We start from the raw sequence: 12421 nt of genomic DNA on the forward strand, positions 1-12421 counted from the left end.
AAGTATGCACATTCCTTTGCCATCCCCTCATATTTTTAAGCCACACAAGTTGCCAATCTATTTTTTAGAGAAGTCTTTTGTCTGCACAGGTTACCCCGAAACATTATTAGTGATCCAGATGGGCAATTCATCAGTATCTTCTCAACAGAACTGTTTCGATTGGCAGGGACAAAATTGTCACCAAGTACTAGTTACCACCCTCAGACAGATGGACAAATGGAGATTGTGAACAAGTGGCTCGAATGTTACCTTCGAAACTATGTTTCGGCACAACAACGAGCATGGGTCAAGTAGATACACCTAGGAGAATATTGTTACAATACCACGTATCATATATCTATCGAGATGGCACCATTCAAAGCTCTATACAGGTACGAACCCCTCTCCTTCATCGACATAGCACTGGGAGACAATCACGCACCAAGGGCGAGGGATTGGTTTCAAAAGGGACAGGACATCCTACGATACCAAAAGGAAAACTTACAACAGGCACAAAATCAACAGAAGATGTATGCCAACAAACATCGAATGAAGAGGAGCTTCGAAGTAGGGGACTTGGTTTATCTCAGGCTCCAACCATATCGACATTCCTCATTGAAGGAAAAGGGAAAAGAAAAATTGAAGCCATGATTTTATGGCCCCTATCACGTAGTTCGTCGCATTGAGGAAGTCGCTTACGCGCTGGAACTTTCGAAGAGAAGCCATATTCATAACGTCTTTCATGTTTCATGCCTAAAGAAGGCCGTGGGGCAGAACGTCATGGTAGCCACAGACCTTCCACCACTCAATGAAGAAGGAAAGCTCATATTGGAACTAGCCGAGATCATTGAAGTACGTAAGAACCTGCAGAACCGCATGGTGAAGGAATATTTGGTGCATTGGAAACACTTGCCATTGGACGACGCAACGTGGGAAGGCGAACACATTTTCCAACACCCGGCATTGCATTTGCTTGAGGACAAGCAAAATTTGGGACAAGAGGACTGTAATGTTTCCATTATAAAATATATCATTTATTAAACTATTGTTAATGGGCCGATTGATTTAATATATCTAGGACCCATTTTGTTTTGTTTCCATAGTTTGTGTCACTATCGACTATCTTTGTACACCCTCGAAAGATTTTCCTGATGGATATTTAAGCACGGCTTGTAGGTAGTCTTTAGGTATGCTTTTGAAAAAAAATTATGTACTTTTTCCATTTCGGAAGTGAAAGATCTTCCTTATTTGGCTTCGTGTGGTTTCGATGGGATTCAACCCTCACCCTATTACCTTGTTGCATGTAACACTTCGCTCGGATCCGGCAAATCAGAGCACTATCAATTGGCAAATACTATTTGAAGGTTATTTGTGTTCTAATCTCCATTATTGTTCGGTTCAATCTGAGGAATTGTGATTTTTAAGTTTACAGTGGCATCACTCGACCTTTCCCCTCCATTCGTACACTTCTCGCTACTCACTTGGCCTACATTCCACACGACATTATCCCCCTTTGATACCGTACGGCTAGCATTAGGTACGGCCACCATATATCCATCACCGTACTACACTTCCTTGTGTCAGATGGCCTGAAAATACATCTTATCGTATGGCCTACCATACCACCACTTTCCACCATGCGGAAGACACCCTCACACCCACCGTACGACCTTCTTGGTGACACGGTACGACCTCTCCTATGCATTGCCCTGGCACCATACAAACTTCTTAGACACCATCAACCATACTATCCCTCCTTTCCATGCAGTACAAGTTTTTCGAGCTCATCTCCATCAATTATCCAACCCTCCATACGTAGGAACATTACAGCTACCAATAGAATCATTCTAATGGAATTGGCAAGACAACTCATGGAGGTTCAATCTGATCAACATATTATGCATAGACCAAGTTTTGGGATTTCTTCCGCCAAGCCCTTAGTTTTGGTGTGTTCCATGGACTTTTGTGTGGGTTTGAGAGTGCTAAATTGGCCTTGGCGGCAGGGGCGCTACCCCTCGACCCCACCCTATATCGCGACAAGGGGTGCCCCTGGGACAAGGGGCGCACCTGGGGCAGAGCCCCAAGACCCAGCGAGGTTCGTGGAGGGGCTACGGTCGGCTCTTAAAAAGAAAATGAAGATTGTACCACCGGCATCGTACACTGATGCATATACTCGTGCTATGGATTTGGAAAGTGAACAGAAGACGAGTAAGAAGAAAAAGCATAAGTCCTCTGATTTGGATGATTCATCCTCAGAGAGTAGCAGTAGCGATGAGGAATCAAACAAGAAGGTGAAAGCACTACAGAAAGACATGCTTCGGATGATGAAAGAATTCAAAAATTTGGAAAAGAATCCGGATACAGTAAAAGGAGAACTATGGTGCACAGATTGCAAGGAGGACGGCCATACGAAGGGTTCATGCCCGAAGAAGCAGTTTTGTGACATTTGCCAGGTGGCGGGGCATTCTCTGAAAGAGTGCTTGTTTAACTTGAAAGCAAAAGGACACTAGCAGATGTTACTAACGCAGGAAGCGTCGAACAATAGCAACAACGCGGGCAATGATGCAACTTCAGGTGGATATCGAAATAATAATAGACGCGGAAGGGGTGGAAACAATAACAATAACAATGCAGGCTGGAGCAGAATACAATATGATGCGAGTGGACGACCGATGATACACTGTCGGGCATGTAATCTTTGGGGTCACTTCGCGAGGGACTGTACTACGAAGGAGATGCCGCAGCTACTATGCAAATGGTGTGGTCTAGGGGACCATGAAGATTCAAAATGTCCTAAGCAAGGCATAAATTTATTAAGTATTGAAACATGTGATGAGAACGTGTTGGCAATCACGAGAGAGCAAGCGAGGAAAGCAAAATATCCGAATGCGGAAGAAGAAAGGGAGAGATTACAAAAAGCCCGAACGGAGATAGAGAAGCAGATGAAAGCGGAGAAGTCACAAGTGAAAGATACTGCGCTAAACAACTACCCCTCGACCCTACTAGGGGCAATGCCCCTTAGACCCCTAGTTAGTGCAGTTATCAGTCATGGGAAGTGTGACCAATTGATGAGACCTGGAGCTGCTGCAGGCATAGAGTGTCTGTGTGCCAGAGGTGGAGAGAGCACTAGAGCAAGCCTTTCGAGAAGGGTGCTACACTTTGAGGCACTCAGAGTAGGTATTGGATGTGAGGCTATCTTGGTGGATGCATAGAGAGCTTGGAAGGAGCTGACCATCCAGTTGGAGGTAGTAGAGCGACACTTGGCTCAACGTACCTAGGCATTGGAAGCAGAGAAGGCAGCACGAGTGTCTATCAAGGTCAGATTGGCTAAGGTGATAGTGTTGTGTTAGCAGAGGCTATAGATTGAATGTGTTTTGGAGACCAGTTTGGTGGAGACACGAGACGAATGTGAAAGTGGTGTAATGGAAATAGATATATAGTTAGTCAGTTACTGTATTACGTTTTGTTAATTGTCGTCCGAAGATGACTTTTCTTTTGGAGGGATGATGTCGGAAAAATCTATATTGTAGCTGACGGGTAGAATTGTATCCAAACGGGCGCGTGACGGTTGAGTCACCCCTTCAGGAAGGTATATGTACACCATCCGGAATGGACTTTGGATCATAATGAGAATTGTAATAATCATTGTAATCAATCATATCGAATATTGTAGTATCTTCTGCATACATGCGAATAATGAAAGGAATACTTCTGTGTTACGTGTCCTTGTCTACTGTCTGCATGCACTAATAAACCGTTTACCCTATACGATAAAAAATAGTGGCATCACTCGACCTTTCCCCTCCATCCGTACACTTCTCGCTACTCACTTGGCCTACATTCCACACGACATTATCCCCCTCTTATATCGTACGGCTAGCATTAGGTACAAGCATCATATATCCATCACCGTACTACACTTCCTTGTGTCGTACGGCCTGCTACCTCCCCACGTACAGCCTGAAAATATATCTTATCGTATGGCCTACCATACCACCACTTTCCACCGTGCGGAAGACACCCTCACCCACCATATGGCCTCCTTGGTGACACCGTACGGCCTCTTGTGCATTTTCCCTGGCACTGTACAGACTTCTTGGACACCATCAACCGTACTACCCCTCCTTTCCACGCAATACAAGTTTTCCGAGCTCATCTTCGTCAATCATCCAGCCCTCCATACTTAGGAACATTACAGCTACCGATAGAATCATTCTAATGGAATTGGCCAGACAACTCATGGAGGTTCAATCTGATCAACATACTATGCATAGACCAAGTTTTGGAATTTCTTCCGCCAAGCCCTTAGCAATCAATCACTACATGATCATTTTTGTACATAAAGAAAAGGCCATGGAAGCAGAACTTCAGTTGATTACACTGAAGAAGTTCAAAGCCAGACATGATTTTGATTACAGAGAGATGAATTCAAAAATTAAGAAAGCATTTATTCATGTTCATCGAATAGAAGACATTTGGATTGATATGCAGACAGAGTTGGATATCATGAAAATGGACTACTGAAAGTTAACATTGCAGCAAATTATTGATCTTAATATGCTTGAGATTCCATCTGATTTTCAAATTGAAGATGATGGTAATATTCTTGATCTAGAATATCATCAGGCTAGTTTTGATAAACGATGCCCTTTCCCTATTCAATGGCAGCAAAAGGAAGGTACTTCTATCCTTGATCGATTTCAATCCATTCTGGCAAACACCAATAAATGGTTGAAAATCAAAGGTCTCAAAAGAGTGAATCCTAAGTTAGGTTTGGATTGTGGAAGTTTTGGTCTACCTGGATGAAAGTCACAATAAGAAATTGCAAGAAAAGATGGTGCATCTTCCTCTGATATAAAGAAAACTCTCAAATTCAAATTCAAAGGTGGAAAGGGATTTAAATTATCTCAAACACCTCAACAAATTCAAGAGTCAGAAGGAGAATCAGATCAAGGAATTGATGAAGAAGACGATGAGGAAGAAGGAGAAGTCATGATCATATCTCCTCCTCGGCCTACACAAATTCAGGGACCATCTATGCAGGAAGCACCTTTTTTGGGTGTGATAGATGATGATGTAGATTCATTCTCCACTGTTTTCACACCTTCTATCTTGACCTTAAAAGTAAATACATCAGCTCTTCCTGTATCTTCAGTAGCTCTTGCCATTTTAATAGCTGAACAATGTGAACACTTAGGGAATGTATTTGAGGATTTTCCAACTCTCACAGAAGGTCAAGTTTCTTAGCTTGATACATCCTTGACTGGTTTTGAGTTGTTCATGATAGAATCTTCCTATCATGCACTTATGAATTCAACTATACAAACTGAGTCATGCTTAGTCATGACAGAGATACAATCAGCATCAATGCCAATGGTCTCCACTGTACCTGTTTCTGCAGATGAAAATTTCAGTTTGCCTGCATAGTTGAGCAAGATTACAACGAAGAGAAGAAAGGTTGTGGCATCGTTTGCAGACTCAGACTTGGAGAGTACTCGGCAAGCCCAAAATTTTAAACTCTGAAAAAACTCGGCATATACTCGACAAAAACTCGAGGAAAACTCGACAACTTAGAAAGTACAAAAATTTAAAATCTCTTAAAGAAACATATTTTTTTGTAGAATACAATTACAAAATGTATTAAATTAGTAATTGACATTTCAATAGAGAAAATGTGCAGTTTTATGGCACTAAAATGATGTGAAAAATGCATCTAATCCAATGTTTTCCCTGCTCCAAAATTTTTACCTACATTTTTTTACATCTATAAATACGTGAGAGTTAAACTTGAGAGTACTCACCCAGCAAAAAAACTTGGGAGTACTTGGCAACTCTGAGAGTACTCAGAGAGTTTGCAAACTATGGGTTGTCGTACCTCCAGATGACCTTCCTATTAAGAAAACTAAGTCCGAATCTTTGAAAGATAAGATTGTTTCAAGGATCTTAGTTGATTCTGAAAAGACTAAGTTTGTAAAAATTGTTGAGCCATTGGTGGACAAGTCAGTTGAAGAACTTACTCGTTCTGATTACAAATCCACTAAAGTAGAAATTGGAAAGCAGTCATGACTAGGTTGCTTACAAGATGCTCAAGGCGCACTTGCCAACGTGTCAAAGAGCAATCATGAATTATGGGAAAAGAAAAATCAACTTAAGCAAGAGGTTGCTCACTTAAATGAGGTTATTGCACAACAATCCTCACAACATGCAGTTGTATCTCAGACACCAAAAGAGACAAGGATAGTAGAAGCTGCAAAGTCTTGGATGGGAGAAGTCATTTACGAAGGAGTATAGGCCATTGCAAATACGACCAAATTTCTTGGATGTATCAAAGGTGTTGAAGAAATGGTACATGATTTGATTGCATCTTTGACTTGGGAGGCTAACACTTTAAAAGAAATTTTGAATGACTGTGATGAGATTGCAAAATTTGATCTAGATGTCATGGTCACGTGTGACATTCTTCCATCTTGTCAAATGTTCTACAGATGCCATAGACTCATGGGTTACAAAGACGAGACACTAAGAAAGCTCGTAGCAAAGTTGCAGGCAAACTTAGAAGATTGTCAAGCAATAGAAACTGGAATCACATGTGACTTGGAGCAAATGGGATGCCAAATTCTTGATGAACATGGTAACTTGGTTGCAGTTGAAGGGATGACTTCAGAATTTACAATAATGATCAATGCCGATTTAGATTCTGAAGTGTTTGGTTCTCATACAATAAATAGGTTTGCTTTGTATAAATCTTTAGCAAAGCACTTACAAGATTCTCCATCGACAAATTCCAAGATTGTGAAATCAGCATATGTCAATGTAGTAAGAATAGAAGCCATATCAAAGACAATGGAGATTTCTATCTTCCTACAGTGCATGATGTCATCATCAAATTCAAGGCACTAAAGAACAATCTTTAAGATTGTTATTTTGTTTTTATGTTTGTAGATTGACGAGGATTTATTGCATGAAATTGTGTAATTACATGTGATACGATTTGCATGTGTAGTGACATGTAATCCAATAATTTCTCTTTTTAGCTAAGACTAGGTCAAAGTTGGTTGAGTTGCTTCCACTTTTTCTCAACTCCTTTGCCTATATAAAGGAGTGCTCTCTCATTGTAAAATCTATCTTTTATTGTATGCAAGAGAGCTCTGGAGAAGTTGCGCAAGCATAACTTTGATTGTGTGGTGTCATTTTGAAAGAAAAGTGAATACAAAGAATCAATTGAAACTAAACTTTGATTAAGTGAGATTGTTACTTGTGCATGTTATAAGCTTTGACTGTGATTTGCATTTGTTATCTTTGATTCACGTGTTGTTTTGCATTCTTCATAATTGAGTATAAAAAGAATTAGGAAGCAATCGGAGTCAAAGCTTTGACTAGGAGTGGTTGTCGAGATATATAGACTAGAAGCTTTGACTGTAGCTTATATCTCTTTCTTCATTCACAAAAAGTTAGAATCCTTTAATTCCAGAAGTCTTTGTGCCCCAATAGTAAAGATTATTCTTTTAGAATAGATTAACGATCAGACTTGGAGTCAAATCGGTACACTTTCAGCTAGCCTTTGAGTTAGTGTGAGTTTATTGATATCACCATTTACAATTATAGATAGAAGTGTAGTTCAAGGTTTCTTCTTGCCCATTACTCGCTCTGTGAGCAAGTGGATTTTTTCCTGAAAGCTAAGAGGAAAGAATATTGTTAATACCCTTTCAAATTTCTTAACTTTTTGCTTACCTTGAGTTGATCCAAGAAACGGTGAGAAGGGGGAGTCTTCCCTTTAAGGGAGGAGAGACTCTCTCTCGCACGCTGTGGCTGGTCATCCTATTTTGCGACTGAATTTTACCCAAAACTGTCGGTTGCAAAATATCCACCCAGCACAAGGTACCTTGCAGTGAAACATCAGCTACACCTTATAACAGGAACTATATTTTTCCTTGTTTAAATTGTCAATAAAATTTCATGTTGGTGCTCTCATTTAATCTATCATACAATTTCATTTTGGTGCTTTTCTATCAATAATTATTCTACTGAGTTTTGGATCCATTCAGAGTTTGCAAAGTTTTACTTGACTCTTCATATGTTTGATGAGTTCAGCGTGATAACTTCACCACTGTATATCAATTATTGTATCCACACAAAAAAAGACATATTTGTGCTAATAGTTTGCATTCCAGCGAGAGATGGGAAGAAAGATATAAACAAAAATTAAAGGTCACATGTAGAAATGATGCAAATGGTCAAAGCCACAGGACAATTGATTTTAATCCCCATTAAGAAGTAAGCTCAGTAAGTTATGCATCTCACAATTTGTCATATCCTCCCAATCAAACATTTAAAACCAGATACTCACCCGCACTTAGCAATTACCAATTGATAGTTAGTGGCCCTAGATAAAGAAATAGAACAATGTATTTTTTTCAGTCAGACTTGATACAGGACAGCCTATAAACCTAATTTCATTTTCAATCATATGACAGATTTATAGTGTAATGCTTCTACTGATCAACATAATTGTAAGTGGATTAGCTTTCATTAAAAAAGCAATTTAAACCTAGTTTTCAGTGGTTCAACCCTCCTGTTAGAATAGTATCTTTTCTCCCTTACATTTTGCTATGGCTACATATGTTGTATTGAGCTCACATGCCAATTTGAATTCAACGTAGACTTTTTAAGATATTTATTGTCCAAAAAAAGTCAAAACATATATTATAATGGTTAGCCTTAAAATTTCTAGGAGCATTTCATATGTGAGAGACAAAAGTGTGCTGAAACATGCATTAAGGATCAGTGAAACAAAAGCAGATAAGTATTAAGAAGCCTAAAATTTTCTTAGAAGATAGGCATTAACTATCATGAATATCATTTTGATTTACTAATTATAGACAAGATCAATGAGATGAATGTTCAGTATATACTAATTGATCATTGTTGACTAACAAAGAAGCAATTTTCTTTGGCCTAAAAACTACAACTGATACAATTTCTAGTAACTGGCCATTTGTTTCCTAGTAACCGGCATCTTCATTGCCAAACACCTATATCGTCCTTTCCTTGGCTGATGTCTAACATTAACCATGCAGTTATTCTTGTCAAGAAAAATCTTATTGCATGTGTTAAAAGTGATTAGAAAAATGTTGTTTATCAGTTCAGGTTTATAACAAACAAATAAAATTCATATTATACATGAATTCTACCTTTGAAAATAAGTGCTCCATACGCAATTGCAGCACCACCATGTCCCTACAAATGACGAAACAGAAATGTATTAGAGCCTCCAACAATAAAAACATGCATTTGTGCAGTGTTTCAAGACACAGCCTTATATAGAAATGAAAATTTTCTTGAGATTGACCTACAAAGTGAAAAAGAAATAAGTTTCTCACTAATGCTTCCAAATCAGTTTTCCATCATCCATTGGTGCGATATGTAAAATAATAATAAAATGAGCTAAATAAATTAAATGAAAAAAATTCTAGTTTTCTTTTTGGGGTCTTTCCTTAAAATTGAAAAGTATTGTTTTCAAGATCTTTTGCTCTTGCAGTAGTTTAAAAAATTGTTGTTTACATGTTTATATGCCTTTTGCACTGTGTTTTGAAATTGGTTTTTTGGTTATGGCAATTTCCTTAAATACTTTCTTTTTCTTTTTTCTTTTTCCTTTTTATTTACAGTAGGGTATAAAAATGCATTTGAAAAGAGGTAAAAATGTTGTTCAAGTTGTTAACATTTGTTTTCCCATAACATTGTGTACTCCATTAAGAAACAGGTTGAAATACATTGCTTATCTATTGCCTAATTGTCATAATCTATCTAATTTCCAACATGCTTGCCTGTGATATTTCCATTTAGAGAGATACTAGAGAACCTTTAAATAACAATATCCTCTACCTGAACTGTCACTTATATGGCCAACTTTCTATAAATCTGCCATAAAATAATTCAATGGAAAATAAGATTTCATCTACCTTACGAATCTTGGCCTGCAAAAATGCCTATCTTAGCAAGTCCTCAACAGCACTGTGAAGCCACCACATTCAACTTATTTCTTGGTGTGCCAGTTTAACTCTTCCGCGAGATAACTTTCACCTAATTTATCCTCCATAATCTATAGCATATACTTAGCCAATATAATTTCTGCCACAAAGAGATCTCAGACCTCATCCTAGTTTGCAACACTGATGTATTTACTGACTGCACCAGCCTTAGTTGTGTTACTACTACATTAGTGGAAACCTGTAATAAGTTTGGCAGATCCTTCACCATGAATTTGTCAAAGTGTCCTATCTGGATCTTCAGATTGACTATATATTCTCACAAACAACTTTGCCTTTGTAATTAATCTGGCCTTACTGGCCTCAACCTTGGCACTCACTTCAGAACTGCATTTGTCATCATTCCAACAGTTGTTGAAGCTCTATACACTACTACAACTCCTGCTTTGAACTACCCACAATCTAGGAAAACCTCCATTCAAGTAGGTTCTACCACAAACCTCCTTGATTATTAAACCTGTAAAATTATGCGATAGAATGAAAATAGCTTGAAACCTGCCTGCCCCTTTGCTCTCGCAATACCATTCTCCAAGTAGAGAAAGTGTTTCATATTTTACACCATGGAATAAAGATTGGAATATGTGTGCCTAATCATAATAATAAAACAGTTAATTGGGCTTGTACCTATCCTATGCTTATAAATGGGATGAATAATGTGCTCCAACCTAACTAAACGAATCAGAATCAAACAATAAAAAAATAACATTAAAGTAAGCTACCAAAATCGAAATAAGAACCTGAACCAACTTGCTAGTGCAATGTCCCCTTTTTTCGGGTCAGTCAAGATTGATACTTATTTAGTCAATCATAATGGTCACAATAGTCATTTTAAAACGATATTATTTTTGAGATTTTAAAGATGAAGGGTATAGACATTATCCAAGTTGCCTAGACACCATCTATGGACTCCCTCAAAGTTAAAGAGGTCCAAGTCCATTTCACGAAGATTTACGGAACGCTGACACCTACCCTCTATTGGGATAAGATCCATTAGATTGGATTTATACGAACCCCTCCTTGGTAATGCTATATTCCTTTTAGCCAAATAGTAGTAGGATTGAAATATAGATATATATTTCTGGTTTTTCTGTCATAGTTGATATTACAATCTTATTATTCTAAATGATATTAATACTCCAATAGTTATACTTATCGATATATGATCAATATTTATATAAATAAAATATGTATATCATATAGATAAATATATCTTGGAATAATATAAGATTATTTCTTTCTTTCTCCTCCTTTTGAAGAAAGCTCATTATATTTATATCCTCCCTCATAATCATAATCTATTTGAAAAGTCATACCCCTTCATAATTAAAAAGCATGTGAAAAGTCACAACCCTTCATAGTTAGAATCCTTTTGAAAAGTCACAGCCCTTCATAATCATAATCCTTTTAAAAAGTCACAATTCTTTATAATTACAATATTTTTGAAGAGTCACAATCATTCATAATTATGACCCTTTCAAAAAGTTACATCCTTTCAATATCATTGATACCTTTCGAGAAAGTTACTTCCTTATTTCTTTACATTACTTTCCTCTTACATTATTCCTTATTTTTCTCTTCTTCTTGCTTTCTTCTTGAAATGAACTCTCCTCTCTCTTTATTACATATCTCTTCAATTTTAATTTATATTATATTATTTATTTACTTATTTACTTTCTATAATATTATCTCTTGTAGTGAATTTTATTTATTTATTCAACCATTGTAATTTTATTATTATTTATTTTTAGATGTTATATTATCAATAATAGATCATATAGTTATTTATTTTTATATATTGTAATAATTTATTACTATTTCCTTTTTTTTTAAATACTAATAGCAATATATGATTTTATTATCATTATTTATTTAATAATCTTATCTCATTTAATTATTATTATAATTCTATATTAAAATGGGGATATGACAGCTAGACTATTCAACTGTATCCATTCTTGAATGAAGCTTGTTGCTCCCATGCTGATTATAGAGGTATCCACCATGGCTCATTTATAAATGCTTATGATGTTCAAATATTTTCAAGATGTTATCAAGTTCTTGGTAAATTACACTTGCATTTTTGTATTTGTTTAAGCATGACACTAATTAGTCGTTTTATTATTTTATATTGAACAAAGCTATATCTATCATGACATAATGTCCCCTCTTTATTTTACAATAGAATTAACAATAGAAGGCCCATTGGAAATGAAGGCGATTTTAGGCCACCTTTTCTCATATTGGAGTTAACTCTTGGATAGCACAAATCTATTGTAGATATTGGAGTTTGTATGGACAAGATAAAGCATTTTGTAAGCCGATGAGATAAATCATTTGCTAAGGTATAAAGGAAGAACTTGTTTTGCATGCGAGCATGGTTGTTTAAGCTATGATGT

The 12421-nt window shown here is 37.1% G+C and overlaps 1 protein-coding gene across 1 annotated transcript in view; it reads right to left on the reverse strand.

The window, feature by feature from the left end:
* LOC149542258 (binding protein) overlaps positions 1-12421 on the reverse strand; it is a 153767-nt gene that overhangs the window by 35654 nt on the left and 105692 nt on the right. The window contains exon 7 of the mRNA XM_089797249.1: positions 9171-9216. Within this exon, the coding sequence (XP_089653375.1) occupies positions 9171-9216 (46 nt within the window). The remainder of the gene's footprint in view (positions 1-9170; positions 9217-12421) is intronic.

Source organism: Cupressus sempervirens, chromosome 8 (genome assembly GCF_028749045.1).
Source record: "Cupressus sempervirens isolate cs-2001-9-10 chromosome 8, ASM2874904v1, whole genome shotgun sequence".
In the NCBI taxonomy this organism is placed as follows: domain Eukaryota; kingdom Viridiplantae; phylum Streptophyta; class Pinopsida; order Cupressales; family Cupressaceae; genus Cupressus; species Cupressus sempervirens.